The following is a 25,000-nucleotide window of genomic DNA, read 5'->3' as shown; positions in this document are numbered from 1 at the left end:
ATAATATATAACTATAATATATATCTATAATATATATCTATAATACATATCTATAATATATATCTATAATATATAACTATAATATATATCTATAATACATATCTATAATATATAACTATAATACATATCTATAATATATATCTATAATACATATCTATAATATATAACTATAATACATATCTATAATATATCTATAATACATATCTATAATATATAACTATAATATATATCTATAATATATATCTATAATACATATCTATAATATATATCTATAATATATAACTATAATATATATCTATAATACATATCTATAATATATAACTATAATACATATCTATAATATATATCTATAATACATATCTATAATATATAACTATAATACATATCTATAATATATATCTATAATACATATCTATAATATATAACTATAATACATATCTATAATATATATCTATAATACATATCTATAATACATATCTATAATACATATCTATAATATATATCTATAATACATATCTATAATACATATCTATAATATATAACTATAATATATATCTATAATATATAGCTATAATATATAGCTATAATATATATCTATAATACATATCTATAATATATATCTATAATATATATCTATAATACATATCTATAATATATAGCTATAATATATAGCTATTATATCTATAATACATATCTATAATACATATCTATAATACATATCTATAATATATATCTATAATATATAGCTATAATATATAACTATAATATATATCTATAATATATATCTATAATACATATCTATAATATATAACTATAATATATATCTATAATATATATCTATAATATATATCTATAATACATATCTATAATATATAACTATAATATATATCTATAATATATATCTATAATATATAACTATAATATATATCTATAATACATATCTATAATATATAACTATAATACATATCTATAATATATATCTATAATACATATCTATAATATATAACTATAATACATATCTATAATATATCTATAATACATATCTATAATATATAACTATAATATATATCTATAATATATATCTATAATACATATCTATAATATATAACTATAATACATATCTATAATACATATCTATAATACATATCTATAATACATATCTATAATATATATCTATAATACATATCTATAATATATATCTATAATATATAACTATAATATATATCTATAATATATATCTATAATACATATCTATAATATATATCTATAATATATATCTATAATACATATCTATAATATATATCTATAATATATAACTATAATATATATCTATAATACATATCTATAATATATAACTATAATATATATCTATAATATATATCTATAATACATATCTATAATATATATCTATAATATATAACTATAATATATATCTATAATATATATCTATAATACATATCTATAATATATATCTATAATATATAACTATAATATAGATCTATAATATATATATGTATATGAAGAGATGTTAATGTGGATCAGGTCTGCAGCAGAGCTCTGGGGACCCTGATGGGGACCCTGATGAGGACCCTGATGAGGACCCTGATGGGGTTTTGGGGGTAAGGAGGTTCATATCAGGCTGATCAGGATCAAGAGAGTCTGCGGCTGCAGAGGGACCACAGCTCCCTCTGTTGGCGGGAAACTGACTCCTGCTTTATACAGTTATTGGTTTCCTGTGTTTTAGTATTGTTCCTCCATTACTATCAGATGATTCTTCATCTGCTCATCTGACAGAACCAAACTGTTAAACGTTATTAAAACAGCAGCATGGACACTGACATCACTGAGTCCTTCAGGAGGTTCCAGGGATCCTTTAAGGAGGTCTAGTGGAGACGGTGAAGGTTAGACAGGTCATTGAGGACATTCCAGAGGACCTTGGGGAGTGTTTACAGCTCTATCATGAAATCCAAGGGGTCATTGAGGATGTCCAAAGGATCCAGGGAGGTTGTGTTGGTTCTGAAGATGATCCAGTGGTCCTTAAAGGGACTCTATGAGAATGTCTTGTTAACAGCTTCACCTGTGTCCGTTAAGTCAACTAAAGTCAGCGTCCTGTTGCTGGCGCTTGTGCTCACTCTACATAGACATGAAGGAGCATCACTCAACACAGTGAGGAGACACACGTCAGCTAAAAGCACAATATCACTCTATATTTCAGCTGCTTGGCAGTAATGTTAGCTGACCAGACCAAGGTCTCTCCATGAATCAATGCTGATCCTAGTGTTGGCTTTTCCTGCCTCAGCCTCCCGACCGCGGCCGGAGGGAACGGGGGAGACGCCGGAGTTTTGGTCGGAGACGATAACGTTTCTCTCTGCGGAGCCCCGTCACTTCACAAGACACGGGAAACCTCTGTTGGTCTGGAGGAGCTGCAGCAGTTATTTCTGCACAAACGTCCACTGAACATTCACTAGATATTCTCAGAGCTAAACTAACTCTTCTGCAGTGTGGAGTGAGCAGCATGCACGTGAGAGGTGGAGAGAGAGAGAGAGAAGGAGCGTGGTGTGTGAGTGAAGGCAGGCAGAGGAGCAGAGGAGCAGAGGAGCAGAGGAGCAGAGGAGCAGAGACTCCGGTCCTGGAGACCAAAGCTACGGTCTCCCCCGCGTCCTCCGACCGCGGCCAACACTGTTTAACAGCTTCACTAGATACAACCAAGAGGTTTTGGTGCTTCACTGGAGTTTGTGTTGGAGTCTGAGTCTGAACAGCGTAGACACACGAGACACCATGAGACACACGAGAGACCATGAGACACACGAGAGACCATGAGACACCGACCAGCAATGAGTTATACCTGGAAGAAGTTACTAACAGAAACTTTAAGTAGTTTTCTTTGGGTTTGCAGGACTTTCAAGGGGGTCATTGAGGAAACCTAAAGATCACTGAGGAGGCTCATAGATTAATTTAAGACGTTCTAATGGATCCTTGAGAAGGTTCCAGGGTTCTTGGGAAATGTAGTCAACTGTAGGAGTTTACTGTAGTCCTGAAGGAGGTTAGTGTAGTCCTGGAGGAGGTTAGTGTTGTCCTGGAGGAGGTTAGTGTTGTCCTGGAGGAGGTTAGTGTTGTCCTGGAGGAGGTTAGTGTTGTCCTGGAGGAGGTTAGTGTTGTCCTGGAGGAGGTTAGTGTTGTCTTGGAGGAGGTTAGTGTAGTCTTGGAGGAGGTTAGTGTTGTCCTGGAGGAGGTTAGTGTTGTCCTGGAGGAGGTTAGTGTTGTCCTGGAGGAGGTTAGTGTTGTCCTGGAGGAGGTTAGTGTAGTCCTGGAGGAGGTTAGTGTTGTCCTGGAGGATATGTCGGGGTCCTGGAGGAGGTGTTTGAGGTGTTTGAGGTGTTTGAGGTGTTTGAGGAAGAACTAAGCCACTCAGAGTTGAGAGAAATCAGCACCATCAGCTAATTTGTACAGTTTGTCTGTGAAAGTGTTGAAACAGTGAAAACAGCTGAACTGAGATCAGATTTCTGTCTCTGTGTGGCCTCCAGGACATCCTGTACTCCGTACTGTCAGTACTGTTAGTGCTGTTAGTGCTGTTTAACTTGGCTCACGCTGACAGGATGACTCAGACGGGGCGTGTTGGGCATGTTGACCTTTGACCTCTCTGACAGCGTTCTGCTGACTTCTACCTGATCCTGGATTTAAACACAATAAACCTTTTAAAGTTTAAACACTCAAACATTAACATGTGTTCTTTTTGTTCACACGTCTTCCCATGAATCATAAAATCTGTAAATAACACGTTTCATTTATAATCTAAATGTTCTCCTTCAGGGCGTCAAATACAGACACTTTGTCACGCCGTCGGCGTTCGATACCGCCGCACACGGCGCCCTTCAGCGCTGGTATGAGACGTATCAGGTGTTCCATTAACCACAATGTAAACACATCAACAGGAAACACTCTGTGGGGACGTAGATTAAAGAGACACCGATGCCAGACTCACAGCAGTTCATGAAATAGTCCCTAAATTGAATCTTTATGATTCGTGGTCATAGACACCATTTTCCCTTCTTTTTTTTTGCGACACTCAGCACGACTTTCAACAACGTAGTTTCATTGTGTTTTCCTACGAATGTCCAGCAACACGTGATGCACGTGTTTCCACTCCAGTCTTTTCAAAATAAAACTCCTTAGTTCGGTTCAGGTAAAGATGGTGGTTTAGGTTAGAATAACTCCAGAAGTACAGAAGTTACTAATAAATCTACGTCGACTTCTTTATTATTTATTATTATTAGTATTACGTTTATTTGTAGAGCACTTTTCAAGCACAAAGCACAAAGTGCTTTCCAAGGAAATTCACATCATGTACAACAGAATACACTGAAGCATAAATAATGAAATAAAAAACAATAGAAACAAGCATATACATGTTCATACAGTTACATATGCACATATATACACATATATACACATATATACACACATATACACATATATACAGATATATACACACATATACACATATATACACACATATACACATATATACACATCAGCACACAAAAGACTATAATTCAGCTGATTGAAAAGCCAGTCTATAAAAGTGGGTTTTAAGACGGGATTTAAAAGTCGTGACGGAGTCTGCTGATCTAATCCTCTTTAGAAGACTGTTCCAGAGTCTGCTGATCTAATGCTCTTTAGAAGACTGTTCCAGAGTCTGCTGATCTGATGCTCATTAGAAGACTGTTCCAGAGTCTGCTGATCTGATGCTCATTAGAAGACTGTTCCAGAGTCTGCTGATCTGATGCTCATTAGAAGACTGTTCCAGAGTCGGGGAGCCAGTACTGCTAAAGCACGATCGCCTTTTGTTTTCAACCTGGTCTTTGGAACTGTTAAAAGACCCAGACTTGCAGACCTGAGGGGCCTTTTTGGACAGTACCGTGTGAGAAGCTCAGTTACATACTCCGGTGCTAGGCCATTCAGAGCTTTATATGAGATTGAAAGCACTTTAAAATCAATTCTAAAAGAGACTGGGAGCCAATGTAGTGAAGCCAGAGTTGGTGTGATGTGAGAGCAGCGTTTGGTTTTGGTCAGTAGTCTAGCTGCAGAGTTCTGAGCTATTTGGAGCTGCTCTGTTGCTCGATTTTTTAAGCAGGTGTACAAGGCATTACAGTAATCAAGACGGGATGATATCAGGGCGTGTATAATTTTCTCCGTGTTTTTAAAAGAGAGAACTGATCGAATTTTCGAGATATTTCTTAGTTGATAAAAACACGACTGGAGTACTTTCTTAACATGGTGCTCTAGACTCAGCTACTGTCAAGGATAACACCAAGATTTCTCGTGGCTGACCCTACATTGGGAGTAAGGGGGCCAAGGAGAGGCTGTACCTGGTTTGAGATGTGGTCTGGGCCAATGATGAGTACTTCAGTTTTGTCAGAATTGAGTTTTAAGAAAGTTTGTGACATCCAACCTGTTAAGTCTTTTAGGCAGCTCTGTAGGGATGCTAATCTATTGGTGTCAGACGGTTTGAATGTTAGGTAGAGCTGTGTATCATCTGCATAGCTATGGAAGGAGATGTTGTGACGACGAATTATGTGACCTAGAGGCAACATGTACGGTGTAAAAAGAACAGGGCCCAGGATTGATCCCTGTGGAATACCATGTCTGGTCTATGTGGTTTTGGAGCTAAACTCCCCAACTGAAACAATACATTTCCTGTTGGACAGGTAAGAGGAGAACCAGTCTAGTGCAGCTCCAGTGATGCCTGCCCACTGATTTAATCTGTCAATAAGGATGGAATGGTCGATGGTGTCAAATGCTGCACTTAGGTCAAGCAGAACTAACACAGAACCTGCACCAGAGTCTGCAGCCATCAGTAAGTCATTTGTGACTCTAAGAAGGGACGTTTCTGTGCTGTGTAGTTTGCGGAAACCAGATTGAAATTTTTCAAAGATGTGGTTGTTGTTGAGTACCTGTGTTAGTTGGTCCAGCACTACTTTTTCAAGGATTTTTGATGTGAAAGACAGTTTAGAAATTGGACGGAAGTTTGTTAAGTCTGTGGGATCTGAACCAGGTCCCTTCAGCAGCGGTTGAACACAGGCAGTTTTTAATTGATCTGGTACAACTCCAGAGGTCAGAGAGCTGTTAATAATGGACAGTAATGCAGGGCTGATTGACTCTATTGATTCTTTAAACAGTTTTGAGGGTATAGTATCAAGGGGACTTGAAGAAGGACAGTATTCTTAAGATCCTGCAGTGATATTGGTTGGAAACAATCCAGCACCACCAAGGAGGGGCATGTGAGGTCAACTGCAGAGGTGGGAGGAGTGATGTTTGCCCTAATCTTGTCAATCTTTTCTATGAATAAGGTAAGGATTTTGTCACAGTCTGTTACCAGCTGATTGATGGTGTTAAACAGGATTCTGGGGTTGATGGAGATGAGCTGTGAGAAATACTGGTCGCTGGTTTCCCTTATCTTACCGTTGTATGCTGTCAGTAGGTCTTTGAGCAGCAGGTAATGAACCTCACACGGGGCACCAATAGTGGACTCCTGGCCTCACACGGGGCACCAATAGTGGTCTCCTGATGACCTCACACGGGGCACCATTAGTGGACTCCTGGCCTCACACGGGGCACCAATAGTGGTCTCCTGATGACCTCACACGGGGCACCATTAGTGGACTCCTGGCCTCACACGGGGCACCAATAGTGGTCTCCTGATGACCTCACACGGGGCACCATTAGTGGTCTCCTGGTGACAGTCTGGTGTGTTTAGACCCACCCATCCACCCCGACCTCCTCCCTACACGCCGTTCACCGCTCTCTATACTTCTTGGTTCATGAGTACGTTAACTACACACAAACTGATTTTGTGATATATATATATATATATATATATATATATATATGAATTATAGTGCATCACTTTTAGTAGGTATAGCTACGAACAGTGGAGTAGAACAGCCCGAAGGCCTATAAATGCCATGATAACGTGTGCATTAGATTAGCGTGCAATAAGTACGCCTTTTTTTATTTCTGCATGTCATGTGTATGACATGTATCCTGTACTGACTGCAATGTAGACGCATCCGCTTATAAATGCTACGATGAGAGTTAGTGACGTAGAATAAAATGCAAGAAAGGTCCAACAAATACAGGACTTTTAACCAGGAGACCGCTGTTGACCGGTGTTTTGTTTTGTAAGTTACGTCAGTGATGTTTGTGACGTGTTTTCTGTAGTTGTTCCATACGTGCTTTACTTAGTTTACGTACTTATTTTAAGCCCAACCGTGATGTTTTCCCTTACCTTATCTAAGTGGTTTTCTTACCTGAACCTAACTGTGGACATTTGCGTGGCGTACAAATGACACGTGAAAATGCTAAAATGCGTACTGATGACACACGGACTGTTGGTGGTATTTATACGCCTTCCTGTGAGACCGGGTTGGGTTTTTTCAGTGATTGACCTTTTACACTTGATTCACTGTTAGTGGCGGATTTTTTTTTTTTATAAGTTACAAATAAATCAACTTTGACTTCTGGACTCACACGGGGCACCAATAGTGGTCTCCTGAGGCCTGTGCTGCGAAGCACGTTCAACATACCCAGGGTATCTTCTCGTTATCTGGCTTCACTAACCCTAACAAACGAGATCCCGCTAAGCGGTCCTACGAAGGTGGTTATCAACTCAGTAAATCAACCCAGGGTTTCTCAGTCTGGCTGTGAGAGCATTCACATATATGGGGCGGTGTTTGCAGCATCGGACCAATCACAGACATGGACAAGTCCACAGACAGGCAGAGCGGCACATTTTACAAAGGAAGAGCAAACTATAGGCTATTAGACATTTATGAAGAAGTTAAACACATAATCAGGCTAAAAGTAACACAGTTGAAGCTGCTAAATACAGGAAGAACAGCTGGCAAAAGAAAAAACTCCTGATGTATGAATGCATAAATTAACAGATTTATTAATTTAACGGAATACTCAAAAGTCAGATATAGTCTCATAAATAGCTTTTAGGAGAGTAATGGATGGATGGATTACACCTCTTTTGACTCTGTGGTTGAAAAGAGGCGTCTATGACTATTTAAACCTTCTTTCAGCTGCGCCCCCCCTCTCCAGCGGTGTGAGACGGACTCAAGGGCAAGTCAAAAAAATAAGTATGAAAATATAATTCAAAGCGGTAAACACCCACAACATAAATCCAGCTGTTCTTCCTGCATCTGTCAGTTTAAACTGAGTCGCTTTTAGTCTGGATTATGACTTAAACTTCTTCATATGTTTGTAATATTACTATACAATCTGCACACTGAGCTCTGATTGGTCACTAGGAGGTGCTTTTATACGAGTTGATCTCTTATCTGGAACATAACCTGCTCCGGAGCAGGTTAGGTGTTCAGCATCAGTTATCATGGTGATCTACCCCGGTAAGAAGTGAACCAGCTTCGTAGGATGGAAAACCCTGAAGGGTTAACCCTGAAGTTACCTCGCTAACACCAAATCCTGCTTTGTAATCCAGGCTTCTGAGCTCAGTCTACCTGGACTCAGTCTACCTGCACACCTGCCATCAATCAGCTCGTCACCTCCTCCTGCTCTGCACACACCTGTCGGCCATCTTCTCATCAGCTCCTCAGTATATCAACCCTGGTTCTCCTGTCAGATCATCTCAGATCATCTCAGCTACCGTCCTAGTTCCTGCTCCAGGCCTCCGTAGTCTCTGTGTTGTCCTATGATTAACTGATTCTTTCTTGTGTCTCAGGATCATCTGTCTGTCTTCCACCACCGTCCCTCTGTCCTCCTGTAGTATTACTATAAATCCTCCACAACTTCACCAACGTGTGCCAGCCTGTCCTGTGTTTGTGTCCTCCCTACTGTCTGAACTCAGCTCATCATTCAGTCACCATTACCAACAGAACACCGAGTACCAACTGTCTGCTAACCGGGTTAAAGCAGCAGCGGGTACAAATGGAGCTTTATGATTAAAAAAAGTTATTTTAATAAAACGGTCACTATATCCTGACAGTAGTGCATGAGACAGGTAATCTGAAAAAACATCATTGTCCTCCTGTGTCCTCCACTGTCCTCCGGTGCTCCTAACGACATCTGCAAGATTTCACAGACCGGAGGAAAACAACCAATCAGAGCTGATCTGGAGTCTGCCGTCTCTGAGCAGCTGTCAATCACTCTGAACTCCGATCAAACGGTCAAACTAGGCAGCGCTGATCAGATATGGATCAATATTCTGTTACTGTAATGCCTATTTCTCTCCTCTGATGATCTCAGAATCATCTTGTAGTGCACGGTTTAGCTGTAAAATGAGAAAGTTTGTGACCCGGCTGCCATGATGAGATCAGTTGAGGAAATACCAAGCCCCGCCCACCAGCTGGAGCTCAGCCAATAGGAACGCTCTCTCTCTCTGAAATGAGCTGTGATTGGTCAAAGTCTCCCGTCACGGACTAGATGTCCTAAAGCCTGAAGACAGAGCCATGAGGAGGAGCAGAAGTCTAGTTCTCTCTCAGAACACGTGAATTACAATATGCTGAAAGGTTATTATGGGATAGACATTTGTCAGAATTAATAAGATAATAATCTTGTTTCTCATTTCATCACACTGAGGACAAATGAACTCTGATGATGTCACAGTGATGTCATCAGGGTTGTCTCGGATGGAGCCTGGTGTGTGATGAAGTGTGTGATAACAGCTGGAGGTGTGAAGTTTGAAAGATGAGGCTGTTTGGGGGGGGCTCTAATGAAAGACACTGTCCAGGTGCATTATGGGAAATGTAGGATCCAGTGTTTATGGAGTTCCCTTATTAATACTTTAGTAGTACATTTACTCACTCACTGTACTTAAGTATATCTTTGAGCTACTTGTACTTGAGTATTTCCATTTTCTGCTACCTTCTTCTTCTACTCCTCTACATCTCAGAGGGAACGAGTACTTTATTTGTGGTACTTCATATCTTGATGCTAATACTTTTGTATTTTTACTGGCAGGACTTTAACTTGTGACAGAGTACTTCTACACTGTGGTATTACTACTTTTACTGAAGTAAAAACAAATCTGAATACTTTGTCCACCACTGTAAGAGTGTTTCATGTTAGCTGGGAATCCAAAAGTGAAACTTTAAATTGATTTAGTGTCGTCATCATGACGTCAGCAAACACCAACAGAAACCAAAAGGAAGAGCTGCTGTCACTCAAACAGCAGTTATACTATATGAACATGATAATAATAATAATAATAATAGCTCATTCACCTACTATAGAAGTAACCTTTATTTATTTAAAAATATAAAACATTTGAGATCATTTTGTCGACTTGTCAGTGACGTGTATTTCGTAATTGTCCTTAAAGACTTTCTCTACATCACCTGTTAAATGTTTACAAGGTGTTTCGTTCTGTAATATTTAGTATTTTAATGTGTATTCTGTGTACAGAAGCATGACGTACTACAGGTAATAATTCTATTATTAGATAGTAGTACTACAGGTATAATGTGTATTATTAGATAGTAGTACTACAGGTATAATGTGTATTATTAGATAGTAGTAGTAGTACAGGTATAATGTGTATTATTAGATAGTAGTAGTACAGGTATAATGTGTATTATTAGATAGTAGTACTACAGGTATAATGTGTATTATTAGATAGTAGTAGTACAGGTATAATGTGTATTATTAGATAGTAGTACTACAGGTATAATGTGTATTATTAGATAGTAGTAGTACAGGTATAATGTGTATTATTAGATAGTAGTAGTAGTACAGGTATAATGTGTATTATTTGATAGTAGTACTACAGGTATAATGTGTATTATTAGATAGTAGTACTACAGGTATAATGTGTATTATTAGATAGTAGTACTACAGGTATAATGTGTATTATTAGATAGTAGTAGTACAGGTATAATGTGTATTATTTGATAGTAGTACTACAGGTATAATGTGTATTATTAGATAGTAGTAGTACAGGTATAATGTGTATTATTTGATAGTAGTACTACAGGTATAATGTGTATTATTAGATAGTAGTAGTACAGGTATAATGTGTATTATTAGATAGTAGTACTACAGGTATAATGTGTATTATTAGATAGTAGTAGTACAGGTATAATGTGTATTATTAGATAGTAGTACTACAGGTATAATGTGTATTATTAGATAGTAGTAGTAGTACAGGTAATAATTCTATTATTAGATAGTAGTACTACAGGTATAATGTGTATTATTAGATAGTAGTACTACAGGTATAATGTGTATTATTAGATAGTAGTAGTAGTACAGGTATAATGTGTATTATTAGATAGTAGTAGTACAGGTATAATGTGTATTATTAGATAGTAGTACTACAGGTATAATGTGTATTATTAGATAGTAGTAGTACAGGTATAATGTGTATTATTAGATAGTAGTACTACAGGTATAATGTGTATTATTAGATAGTAGTAGTACAGGTATAATGTGTATTATTAGATAGTAGTACTACAGGTATAATGTGTATTATTAGATAGTAGTAGTAGTACAGGTATAATGTGTATTATTTGATAGTAGTACTACAGGTATAATGTGTATTATTAGATAGTAGTACTACAGGTATAATGTGTATTATTAGATAGTAGTACTACAGGTATAATGTGTATTATTAGATAGTAGTAGTAGTACAGGTATAATGTGTATTATTAGATAGTAGTACTACAGGTATAATGTGTATTATTAGATAGTAGTAGTACAGGTATAATGTGTATTATTAGATAGTAGTAGTAGTACAGGTATAATGTGTATTATTTGATAGTAGTACTACAGGTATAATGTGTATTATTAGATAGTAGTACTACAGGTATAATGTGTATTATTAGATAGTAGTACTACAGGTATAATGTGTATTATTAGATAGTAGTACTACAGGTATAATGTGTATTATTAGATAGTAGTAGTACAGGTATAATGTGTATTATTTGATAGTAGTACTACAGGTATAATGTGTATTATTAGATAGTAGTAGTACAGGTATAATGTGTATTATTAGATAGTAGTACTACAGGTATAATGTGTATTATTAGATAGTAGTACTACAGGTATAATGTGTATTATTAGATAGTAGTACTACAGGTATAATGTGTATTATTAGATAGTAGTACTACAGGTATAATGTGTATTATTAGATAGTAGTACTACAGGTATAATGTGTATTATTAGATAGTAGTACTACAGGTATAATGTGTAGTATTAGATAGTAGTAGTACAGGTATAATGTGTATTATTAGATAGTAGTACTACAGGTATAATGTGTATTATTAGTTTCGGGGGAATTTGATGACGTCATTCAGAGATGACGTCATGCGTGTATGAACTAATTTGACCAACTCGTATTACATAAACAAAACCAACAGAAAACAGCCCGCTGCTATTGGCGGACGGAGCTGTCAATCACAGAGTGCATTGCATCACTCTGTGGCACTCTCGCTGCTGATTGGCCGAGCGCTCGCTCCGCTGCCGCCTCCTCGCCTCTGATTGGCTGATCCGGGACATTGCCCTACATGGTAAAAGAGATTTCGCAATCGAGTCCTCTCCATGTTCTAAACAAACCGAGTCAGATCTGCCAGAGAGACGAGTTAAACTCACTAAAGTCACCTTTAAACTCACCTGTTCTACCTGGACCGGCTCTGCTCTCACGGATGGTTACCTCCGCCGCCGCCACGGGAAGGTAAACCGGCTTTATACCTCTCTCTGAGGACACAAACACACACACAGCCAGAACAGAGCAGGAGGTTAGCATCAGAGGCTAACGAGCTAACTAGCTGTCTAAAGGCAGACAGACAGGCAGACAGACAGGCTGACAGGCTGACAGACAGACTGACAGGCAGACAGGCTGACAGACAGACAGACAGGCTGAAGGCAGACAGACAGGCTGACAGACAGACAGGCTGACAGACAGACAGACAGACAGACAGGCTGACAGACAGACAGACAGGCTGAAGGCAGACAGACAGGCTGAAGGCAGACAGACAGGCTGACAGACAGACAGACAGACAGACAGGCTGACAGACAGGCAGACAGGCTGACAGACAGGCAGACAGACAGACAGGCAGACAGGCAGACAGACAGGCAGACAGACAGACAGGCAGACAGGCTGACAGACAGGCAGACAGACAGACAGGCAGACAGGCTGACAGACAGGCTGACAGACAGGCAGACAGGCAGACAGACAGACAGACAGGCTGAAGGCAGACAGACAGGCTGAAGGCAGACAGACAGGCAGACAGGCTGACAGACAGGCTGACAGACAGGCAGATAGGCAGACAGACAGACAGACAGGCTGAAGGCAGGCTAGTTCAGTGTGTTTAAAGCCTCAGTAGAAACACATCAGCAGTGTTTCTATCAGCTCAGTGAGGAGTCTCAGCTGGAGGATCATCAGCTGATCTCAGTCTACTAGAACTTGTTCAAAGTGCTCAGAAGCAGGTGTTAGGAGCTGGTGTCGGTCTGTGATCAGGTCTGTGATCAGGTCTGTGATCAGGTCTGTGATCAGGTCTGTGATCAGGTCTGTGATCAGGTCTGTGATCAGGTCTGTCTGGATGTTTGAGGTGTTTATTTGTTGGGTAAAACCTGAATGTGAGGTTTCTGTTTCGCCCCACATGACTCTGGAGTTCCCCTCTCTCTCTCTCTCTCCCTCTCTCTCTCTCTCTCTCTCTCTCTCCCTCTCTCTCTCTCTCTCTCTGTCTCTCTCTCTCTCTCTCTCTCTCTCTCTCTCTCTCTCTCTCTGTCTCTCTCTCTCTCTCTCTCTCTCTCTCTCTCTCTCTCTCTCCCTCTCTCTCTCTCTCTCTCTGTCTCTCTCTCTCTCTCTCTCTCTCTCTCTCCCTCTCTCTCTGTCTCTCTCTCTCTCTCTCCCTCTCTCTCTGTCTCTCTCTCTCTCTCTCTCTCTCTCTGTCTCTCTCTCTCTCTCCCTCTCTCTCTGTCTCTCTCTCTCTCTCTCTCTCTCTCTCCCTCTCTCTCTCTCTCTCTCTCTCTCTCTCTCTCCCTCTCTCTCTCTCTCTCTCTCTGTCTCTCTCTCTCTCTCTCTGTCTCTCTCCCTCTCTCTCTCTCTCTCTCTCTCTCTGACAAAGAGAGAGCTGCTGATGATGCAACAGCAGGCAACAGCCGGCGCTCTGCTTGTTTCCACCCGGAGCGCTTTCTGCTGCGCACCCAGCTGACTGGCTGCATAGCAACGCGTCGACCAATCACAGCAGCGCTGCTAATTGGCCCTACGGAATAACAATGCGAACAATTATGACGTCAGATGTGCTCCCTGATCACGGCAGGCTGTTTTAACATGTCACATAGACAAAGACTAATATAGACCTGCATTCATACAGCGCTTTAATAGTCTTCTTTACACTACATGTCAACATTCACACATTCACCCATTCACACACACATTCACACACACATTCACACACACACACACACACACACACACACACACACACACACACACACACATTCACACACACATATTCATAGACTGATGGCAGAGGCTCCATCAGGATCTGATATAAATACTCATTCACACACCGATGGCTCTGCCTTCAGGAGCTATTTGGGGGTTGGGATGGTGATGGAGGAGATGGAGGTAGAGGAGATGATGGTGATGGTGGAGGTAGAGGAGATGATGGAGGAGGTAGAGGAGATGATGGAGGAGGTAGAGGAGATGATGGTGATGGTGGAGGTAGAGGAGATGATGGAGGAGATGATGGAGGAGGTAGAGGAGATGATGGTGATGGTGGAGGTAGAGGAGATGATGGAGGAGGTAGAGGAGATGATGGTGATGGTGGAGGTAGAGGAGATGGAGGTAGAGGAGATGATGGAGGAGGTAGAGGAGATGATGGTGATGGTGGAGGTAGAGGAGATGATGGAGGAGATGATGGAGGAGGTAGAGGAGGTGATGGTGGAGGTAGAGGAGATGGAGGTAGAGGAGATGATGGTGATGGTGGAGGTAGAGGAGATGATGGAGGAGATGATGGAGGAGGTAGAGGAGATGATGGTGATGGTGGAGGTAGAGGAGATGGAGGTAGAGGAGATGATGGTGATGGTGGAGGTAGAGGAGATGATGGAGGAGTTGATGGAGGAGGTAGAGGAGATGATGGAGGAGGTAGAGGAGATGATGGAGGAGGTAGAGGAGATGATGGTGATGGTGGAGGTAGAGGAGATGGAGGTAGAGGAGATGATGGAGGAGGTAGAGGAGATGATGGTGATGGTGGAGGTAGAGGAGATGGAGGTAGAGGAGATGATGGTGATGGTGGAGGTAGAGGAGATGATGGAGGAGATGATGGAGGAGGTAGAGGAGATGATGGTGATGGTGGAGGTAGAGGAGGTGGAGGGTGTTTGTGAGCAGCGGCGGGGGATGAACCCTCCTGATTGATGGATTCAGGTCAGCTGAGACTGCCGACTGACTGCAGATGTAAAACATCACATTCTACTGTCAGAGAATGTGAATACAGAGTATTCTCCAGAGTATTACAGAGTATTCTCTAGAGTATTACAGAGCAACAGAGTATTCTCTAGAGTATTACAGAGTATTCTCTAGAGTATTACAGAGCAACAGAGTATTCTCTGGAGTATTACAGAGTATTCTCTAGAGTATAACAGAGTAACAGAGTATTCTCTAGAGTATTACAGAATATTCTCTAGAGTATTACAGAGTATCCTCTAGAGTATTACAGAGTAACAGAGTATTCTCTAGAGTATTACAGAATATTCTCTAGAGTATTACAGAGTATCCTCTAGAGTATTACAGAGTAACAGAGTATTCTCCAGAGTATTACAGAGTATTCTCTAGAGTATAACAGAGTAACAGAGTATTCTCTAGAGTATTACAGAGCAACAGAGTATTCTCTAGAGTATTACAGAGTATTATCTAGAGTATAACAGAGTAACAGAGGATTCTCTAGAGTATTACAGAGTAACAGTATTCTCTAGAGTATTACAGAGTAACAGAGTATTCTCTAGAGTATTACAGAGCAACAGAGTATTCTCTAGAGTATTACAGAGTATTCTCTAGAGTATAACAGAGTAACAGAGTATTCTCTAGAGTATTACAGAGCAACAGAGTATTCTCTAGAGTATTACAGAGTATTCTCTAGAGTATTACAGAGTATTCTCCAGAGTATTACAGAGTATTCTCCAGAGTATTACAGAGTGTTCTCTAGAGTATTACAGAGCAACAGAGTATTCTCTAGAGTATTACAGAGTATTCTCCAGAGTATTACAGAGTAACAGAGTATTCTCTAGAGTATTACAGAGTATTCTCTAGAGTATTACAGAGCAACAGAGTATTCTCTAGAGTATTACAGAGTATTCTCCAGAGTATTACAGAGTAACAGAGTATTCTCTAGAGTATTACAGAGTAACAGAGTATTCTCTAGAGTATTACAGAGTATTCTCTAGAGTATTACAGAGCAACAGAGTATTCTCCAGAGTATTACAGAGTATTCTCTAGAGTATTACAGAGTAACAGAGTATTCTCCAGAGTATTACAGAGTAACAGAGTATTCTCCAGAGTATTACAGAGTAACAGAGTATTCTCTAGAGTATTACAGAGTAACAGAGTATTCTTTAGAGTATTACAGAGTATTCTCTAGAGTATTACAGAGTATTCTCTAGAGTATTACAGAGTAACAGAGTATTCTCTAGAGTATTACAGAGTATTCTCTAGAGTATTACAGAGTAACAGAGTATTCTCTAGAGTATTACAGAGTATTCTCTAGAGTATTACAGAGTATTCTCTAGAGTATTACAGAGTAACAGAGTATTCTCTAGAGTATTACAGAGTATTCTCTAGAGTATTACAGAGTAACAGAGTATTCTCTAGAGTATTACAGAGTATTCTCTAGAGTATTACAGAGTATTCTCTAGAGTATTACAGAGTAACAGGGTATTCTCCAGAGAAAACCTAACATGTTTATACAACAGATAATAAACTGGGCTGTAGATATGTGTTATGTAGATATGTGTCTTGCCACTGTCAGCTGTAATGACCAAAATACATATTCTGCTTCCCCTCAGTGAGACACTTGGGCTTGCCTTTATTCCTTCCAGAAGTTGGCATTCGATGTCATCACTCATGTCAGTAGTTCTTCTGCTCACGGTGTCATTGGAGAGGGGGATTGACTGCATTTTGGTTGCAGCGGCTTCCCCCAGTAACTCTCGGCACATATCCACAGCGCTTGGCAAAATAAGCTCCTCTGCAATCGTAAAGGGTTTCTTGCTACGAGCTACACGAGCAGCAACCATGTAGCTAGCTTTCAAAGTGGCTTTTGACTGAGTTGTTAATGTTGTGATGACTTTCTGTTGTGCCTGAAGCCCGTCTCTTTTCCTTAGGAAATATTCGTTTGGCTTCTCGACACATCCTGGGTGCTTTGTGTTTAAGTGTCTCTGGAGCTTCGATGGGTTTAGCGCCTCATTTCACAAGATCTCACCACATTCACCACATTGTGCCTTGGGCTCAGCATCACTGCCTGCCATTACCAATCCAAACCTAATGTATTCAGGGTCATATTTCCTCACCACACGCTTCGGAGCTTTTACTGGCGCAGGGTTGTCTCCCACATCACTTTTTCGCTTTAAAAACCGATCCATTTTGTCTCACTGCATCCGAGAACGTTAGCTAGCTAACAGTGGCAAACACGTTTGTCTCTACCTGATGATGTTTGGTGTTTTTACACAAGGCCTATTGAAGGAGGTTGGGTCACACTTAATCAACGCACCTTCGGGGTACTGCACATGCGCAGTAATATCTGCTCTGCACTCGCCGAAATTGAGCCGATCGCAACGCACGACCGCAGCTCCAGTTACACTGCGCATGTGTTATACCCAATACAAGACCCGTGTCCGCCCGTGTCTCAGCCTCCTTCAATAGGCTTTGGTTTTACAGCAGCTGGCATCTTACCTCCTTTAGGTTTTACCTGCTTTAGGTTTTACCTCCTTTAGGTTTTACCTGTTCACTTTGCTAAATAATAATAAAACAATAATCTAGTACCACTGCCTCCGCGGCACACTAGATGGTGCTCTGAGGCACACCAGTGGGCCGCGCCCCACTGGTTGAGAATGGCTGCTCTAGAGTATTACAGAGTAACAGAGTATTCTCTAGAGTTGTTCCGACACCGATACCAGTATCGGAAATGCGTCCGATACTGCCCAAAATTGGGGATCGGGTATCGGTGCGTATGCCAGTCTACGCACCGATCTGATACCAGCATTTATTTACCCAGAAAAAACTCCACTCGTTTAACCGTATTATTTTATATTTAATGTTATCTTACTATCTGACAAACTGAATAATAAAAGAGAGTTCTGTTGTATTCACTCTCTGGATGTATTAGTTCATGTTTTACAATAAAAGGTTTAACCGGAGTCAGGCCACACAAAAAACATCACATCCATACATGGTCAGTAGTAAACAGCTGTTAAATACCAGGGATGCAGCGATACCACTTTATTTCAGACCGAGTACAAGTACTTCCATCTGGGTACTCTCCGATACCGAGTACCGATACGAGTACTTCTCTGTGCCTAAAGAGCCTCGTTAACAGCCAGCTCGACACACGGCAGGCTGGGGAGTCCCGCATACGAGGCGGTGCGCCGCCACCGGCTCTAGGTCGGCTTGGAAAGGCTCGGGGTGAAGGTGACTCGCGACCGCAGCTTTACAGCGCTCCCCGCCCGGACCTCGCCGCACCGTAGAAAAAGGGCTCGCTGCGCCTTCTCTCCCCGCCGGGGAGGGACGGCCCCCTGCTCCCGGTGAGACTGTCGACCGGGGCGGACTGTCCTCAGAGCGCCCCAACCGCGTCGTGCTCCAAAAGCGGGGCTCGGCCCATGTAAAGGCTCCAGGGGTCTGCGGTGATGTCGGCGACCCACCCGACCCGTCTTGAAACACGGACCAAGGAGTCTGGCGCACGTGCGGGTCAGAGCAAGCAAAACCCTTTGGCGCAATGAAAGTGAGGGCCAACGTGCACCAGCTGAGGTGGGATCCCGGCCCCGCGGGGTCGGGCGCACCAACCGCCCGTCTCGCCCACACCGTCGGGGAGGTGGAGCGTGAGGACCCGAAAGATGGTGACGAGAGGTTAACGTCGCGCTGCCGTAAAGTGGTATCGGAGCCGTTTTGCAAGTACGAGTACATGAGCACAGTATCGGACCTGATACCTGATACCTGATACTGGTACCGGTATCGGTGCATCTCTACCATAAGTTCAGGTATCAGAATCGGTATCAGGAAGGAAGAAATGGTATCAGAAGATCTCTCCATCTGAGACTCTGGAGTCTAGTCTACTCATTAAGTCTAGTCTGCTCATTAGAGACTCTGGAGTCTAGTCTGCTCATTAAGTCTAGTCTGCTCATTAGAGACTCTGGAGTCTGGTCTACTCATTAAGTCTAGTCTGCTCATTAGAGACTCTGGAGTCTGGTCTGCTCATTAAGTCTAGTCTGCTCATTAGAGACTCTGGAGTCTAGTCTGCTCATTAAGTCTAGTCTGCTCATTAGAGACTCTGGAGTCTGGTCTACTCATTAAGTCTAGTCGGCTCATTAGAGACTCTGGAGTCTGGTCTACTCATTAAGTCTAGTCTGCTCATTAGAGACTCTGGAGTCTGGTCTACTCATTAAGTCTAGTCGGCTCATTAGAGACTCTGGAGTCTGGTCTACTCATTAAGTCTAGTCGGCTCATTAGAGACTCTGGAGTCTGGTCTACTCATTAAGTCTAGTCGGCTCATTAGAGACTCTGGAGTCTGGTCTGCTCATTAGAGACTCTGGAGTCTGGTCTACTCATTAAGTCTAGTCGGCTCATTAGAGACTCTGGAGTCTGGTCTGCTCATTAGAGATTCTGGAGTCTGGTCTACTCATTATTAGTCATTAAGTAATTTTTTAGGCAAAAATACAAAACAAAACAAAAATGTTGGTTTCAGCTTTTCCAATGTGAATAATCAGAAAAATGAATGTGTTTCAGTGTTTCAGTGTTTCTTCCATGTTCTAGACGGTTAATAGATCTCTGAAGGAACTAATGCGTTTCATTGATGATGTCGTCCTTTAGGCTCCGTTGAGGCGACCAATCTTCTGCTTCCTGTCCCCGTTTCCTCTGCACTCCTGAGTCCACTCAGAGATCAGCACCTGAAGGCAGCACATCCAAATGAGCCGGCCGTCGCAGGCGAAACTAACCACATTCGACCACAACGGCGTGAGCGTCATCCAGAGTCAGGCCCACGCCGCCGCCGCTTCGTCCTCGTCCGTCGCCGGACTGCAACAAGTCCCCCAGCTCGTCCCCGCCGACCCTTCAGCCGGAGGCGGTAAGGCCCTCTCCCCCAGAGAGATGAAGAAACCCCACGCGGAGAAGGACAGCGACGAGTACCGCCAGCGCCGCGAACGCAACAACCTGGCGGTGAAGAAGAGCCGCATGCGCAGCAAGCAGAAGGCGCAGGACACGCAGCAGCGCGTCAACGAGCTGAAGGAGGAGAACGAGCGGCTGGAGGCCAAAATCAAACTGCTGAGCAAAGAGCTGAGCGTGCTCAAAGACCTCTTCCTGGAGCACGCTCACAACCTGGCCGACAACGTCCAGCCGCCCGCCGGCGCCGAGGGCTCCAGCCCCGCCCCCAACAACGCCTCCACTAACGGGCAGTGAGGGGGCGGAACCACGGGGATCTTTATCAGCCCGCTGCAGCTTTTCTGGAAGCTTCTGTCACTTTGGGAACACGGCCTCACTTCTTCTTCTTCTTCTACTTCTTCTTCTTCACGCTCCTCAGATTCAACCCCGTCTGCAAAAAGATTTCCCACAATCCTCCTGGAGAAGTTTTAAAGTTTAGATTTTGATACCAGAGCTGGAGATGATCTGATGATCTGATGACCTGATGATCTGATGATCCCGTCAGGAGGAGACGTTTTAGAACATCAGACATTTGTTTTAATATAATGAATCAGACTCAGTCCAGTTGAGACTCTACAGGCTGGAAGAGAGAACCAGTTTGTGTCGGTCAGATCCATGAAAACGTTTTGGACTTTGATGCTGAACAGACTCCGGCATCATGTGAGGAGCCAACAGGATCCAACAGTCACACGTTATTGATCCATTGATTGATGGATTGATTGATTAGAGGAATGAGAGGAGCTCCTACATATGGACATGTGGACCAGCGAGCGTCTGTAGGAGCTCCTCCTTATACCAGTCTGGACCTGTCAGAGTCCGGCGGTCTGGACCTGTCAGAGTCCGGCGGTCTGGACCTGTCAGAGTCCGGCGGTCTGGACCTGTCAGAGTCCGGCGGTCTGGACCTGTCAGAGTCCGGCGGTCTGGATGGAGATGTGTAAATTGTTGAATTCCCTTTTTCAGGATGTGTATTTTCTTCTGTTAAAATGTTTCGTTAACAAAATGTGATGAGAGAAGGTTTTATGTTCACTACATGTTCTGGTTCCAAGGCCCGGGCCTGCTCAGAGGTTCAGCTCAGAGGTTCAGCTCAGAGGTTCAGCTCAGAGGTTCAGCTCAGAGGTTCAGCTCAGAGGTTCATCCATCAGTCTGTGTTTCTACTGAAATGAAGAGAGTCAACTCTTGTAACTCTTCAGTGAGCAGACGAGGCTGCAGCTCTCAGGTCGCCCCGGCTGCTGTACAGACTCTAGGTAACAGCAGGATTATCCTCCTTCAGGGGTTGAGTTGAGTTTCACCCGTTTAGGAACCGACCTGGGTCGACCCGTCCGATCTGTGGCCGAGAGATCTGCAGGTGAACTCACCTGTCGCCCGACACCAGAGCTCACTGAAGCTTCTAAAGAATAAAGAGAAACAACAACACGTTGCAACGTGCAGCAAAACCCTCCCACACATCACTAAATCAATTCATATTAGTGCACGTGTCAAAGTTCATGTGATAATATGGCCTTGTTTTAACTCCACATTAACATCTGGATTCAGTGTGTTGTTGTCCAACGGGTGTTACTGCTGCAGCCAATAATCAATACGGCTGATTAATCTATCAGTTCTGGTGATGATTCATCTTTAAGTCTTCACCGTGATGATCAATCATCATCAGAACAGCAGCTGATGATTGATCATGCTGATCAACTAATCAATCATTTCATTTAATTTATTTCATATTTATTTAATCAGTCCGTCTAATTGAGAACACAACTACACAATAAACAGGAATTAAAACAACTACACAATTAACAGGAATTAAAACAACTACACAATAAACAGGAATTAAAACAACTACACAATTAACAGGAATTAAAACAACTACACAATAAACAGGAATTAAAACGACACAATAAACAGGAATTAAAACAACTACACAATAAACAGGAATTAAAACAACTACACAATTAACAGGAATTAAAACGACACAATAAACAGGAATTAAAACCAGTAAATCCATCTGATAATGAAGCTGTAAAATGAATAACATGTTAAATAGACTCCTCCAGTCTGCTTCATATATTCATATATACATATATATGTGTATATATATATATATATATATATATATATATATAGTGTGTAAAGAGATGTTTCAGTGGAGCTGAAACCAACAACCATCACTGATCCCTCTCTCTCCAGACAAGCTCCTCTTCTAGCTTTTAAAGTGGAAATAATAATAACAATTAATAATTTAATAACCGTCTGAAACTGAAAGATGAATTAGCTCTTATTATTGATCAGCTGACTGATTATTAATATCATATTATAACTGGCCACAGGTGAGACGGTCGTACCCAGGTTGTGAGATGTGTGTGTGTGTGTGTGTGTGTGTGTGTGTGTGTGTGTGTGTGTGTGTGTGTGTGTGTGTGTGTGTGTGTGTGTGTGTGTGTGTGTGTGTGTGTGTGTGTGTGTGTGTGTGTGTGTGTTGCTGGGCGGATCCAGACACCTCACCTGGATCAGACAGCTTTAATGAAACCCGCTCTGAAACGGGGCCGGGTCCTTAATGAGGTCTGAGCAGATCTGGACAGGCCCCCTCGGCTGCGGCGGCGTGTTGTTGTTGTCACACTTTATAATAATGATGAGCTTTGTGTGGGCGTGGACTGTTTGTCTGTCAGGAGCTTCACAACCGCCCTGCAGGAATGTTGTTGACTGTCTGAGTCCTGCTGCTCCACCAACGCTCCACCAACGCTCTCACAACGCTCAGCACAACGCTCCACCAACGCTCAGCACAACGCTCCACTAACGTTCTCAGTGTTCCACCAATGTTGTAATCTTTGTAAAACAAAATGTAACAAATAAATTAACATATAAACATATTTCTATTTTATTTATACAAATTACATTTTTATTTATTATTATAATAAATTGTACTTTAGTAACTTGGTAAAAATTTGAGTCAGTATCAGACCAATATCTGATCCGGTATCGGTTCAACCCGAACGTTTTCTATCATTGATCATCTCGATATAACTGTCATACCGGTTCGTACCGGCTCGTACCGGTTCGTACCGGTTCGCACCGGTTCGCACCGGTTCGCACCGGTTCGCACCGGTTCCTGTTGTGACCGGCTCTCCTGCTGGATCCTGACTGGTTCTGTGGATGTTGTGATCATGTTCTGACTGACTGATGTGGATTCAGGCTGATATCAATATTTGATACTGAAGACGAAATATCAGATAAATATTTGTTTTGTTTACAGTTTGAACGCTGTGGGAACGTTGTGGGAACGCTGTGAGAACGCTGTGGGAACGCTGTGGGAACGCTGTGGGAACATTGTGGGAACGCTGTGGGAACGTTGTGGGAACGCTGTGGGAACGCTGTGGGAACGCTGTGAGAACGCTGTGGGAACGCTGTGGGAACGCTGTGGGAACGCTGTGAGAACGCTGTGGGAACGTTGTGGGAATGTTATGGGAACGCTCACCGGGGCCGCCGCCGGGCACAGCCGCCGGGCGCAGCCTCCATCTTTTTCACTTTTCTATGGTGTTTTTTCTACTGGTTCTTCCAGCAGCATGTTTGTAGAGAAGTCTTTGCATGAGGTCTCTGAGGTCTGCAGACTGTTACTGTTCCCTCCTCTGATGGGATGTCTGCTCTGAATGTTGCTGGGCAGCATTTCTCTGTCGTCGCTCAGCTTTTTTTATATCCGAGGAATCTGGGGTCACGTGCATTGTAAATTAAAATTGAGTATAAAAGTTCAAACGTGTGTTCTGGGTTTTTATTCCAGATGTGAAAAGCAGCACAAGATGAAAAGTTTGAATTCATAATTAGTTTTTACTCCCTCAGAGAGTCTCATCATCATCATCATCTTCATCATCATCATAAAACTCTCACAGCTTTATTACAAGTTCTACGTCTCCAGATGTGTCCAGCTGAGTGAAGATGAAGCAGCAGATGTGTCGAGTGTGTTCATTGGTTGATTTAATGTGTCAGAGGTGAACCAGGAAGAACCGGTACCTTCACCGGTTCCAGCCTCTCACAGACAGTAGAGTCGGTCGGGATCAGCTGCAGGTCTCCGATACCACCCAGATGTTGGAGGAGGAGGAGAGGTGGTCGTCGTGGTAACAGCTGTAGTTGAACTGAGCTGAGATCGGCTCTGAACAAACGGACAGCAGCTGGACGGTCGACACAGAGACACGCTACAGCAGCAGCAGCCAATCAGAGGCCTCCTACTGAGTGATGCTTCACTCCGTCTCTGAGGTTCACGTCCAGACGTCAGATAATAACGATGAGTATTTCATATAAACTCAACAGAAACGTCTCTGTGACTGAACTCTGACTTTAAACTTTGTCACAGACACAGAACATGAATAAATAAAAACTCTTCACTCTTTCTTATCTTCACTTTTTAATCTCCTCTTTTTCTTTTTGCTTCTATATTATTATTATTTTTCTGTTATTCATTCTTTCCTTTTTCCTCTCCTGATGTTTCTGATAGTTTTTAATTTCTCTTTTAAACTTTGTCACAGAAACAAAATAAAAAAAGAAACTTAAGAAAAATGGTGATGGGCGCCCGCTAAAAATAATACAAAAATAAAACATGCGGCCTTCCTCAATTTCTGCTTCGAGGGAACAAACAAAGAAAAACAATTCAAAAGAAAC

At 41.9% G+C, this 25,000-nt stretch overlaps 1 protein-coding gene across 3 annotated transcripts; it reads left to right on the top strand.

Moving 5' to 3' along the window:
- Positions 1-12,530: 12,530 nt before the first annotated feature.
- cebpg (CCAAT enhancer binding protein gamma) lies at positions 12,531-24,100 on the top strand. 3 transcript variants are annotated; one of them, XR_005205927.1, is made up of 3 exons: positions 12,531-12,691; positions 20,039-23,148; positions 23,281-24,100. XR_005205927.1 is itself a non-coding variant. In XM_037762904.1 (2 exons), the coding sequence occupies exon 2, from the start codon at positions 20,135-20,137 to the stop codon at positions 20,621-20,623; it is 489 nt and encodes a 162-aa protein (XP_037618832.1). In that variant the 5' UTR covers positions 12,531-12,691; positions 20,039-20,134; the 3' UTR covers positions 20,624-23,220. The 3 variants fall into 3 exon arrangements, 1 of the variants encoding a protein (XP_037618832.1); XR_005205926.1 differs by lacking the exon at positions 23,281-24,100 and having other exon boundaries at positions 20,039-21,429; positions 21,469-23,220; XM_037762904.1 differs by lacking the exon at positions 23,281-24,100 and having other exon boundaries at positions 20,039-23,220.
- Positions 24,101-25,000: the final 900 nt, after the last annotated feature.

The sequence above is a fragment of the Sebastes umbrosus genome, unplaced genomic scaffold (assembly GCF_015220745.1).
Source record: "Sebastes umbrosus isolate fSebUmb1 unplaced genomic scaffold, fSebUmb1.pri scaffold_106_arrow_ctg1, whole genome shotgun sequence".
Classification (NCBI taxonomy): domain Eukaryota; kingdom Metazoa; phylum Chordata; class Actinopteri; order Perciformes; family Sebastidae; genus Sebastes; species Sebastes umbrosus.
Note: the sequence above shows the minus strand (reverse complement) of the source record. Positions and strands in the feature narration are given on the sequence as shown.

Bases quoted from the DNA above. Each gene is read 5' to 3' on its own strand.
- cebpg (XM_037762904.1), top strand. From the start codon at position 20,135: ATGAGCCGGCCGTCGCAGGCGAAACTAACCACATTCGACCACAACGGC.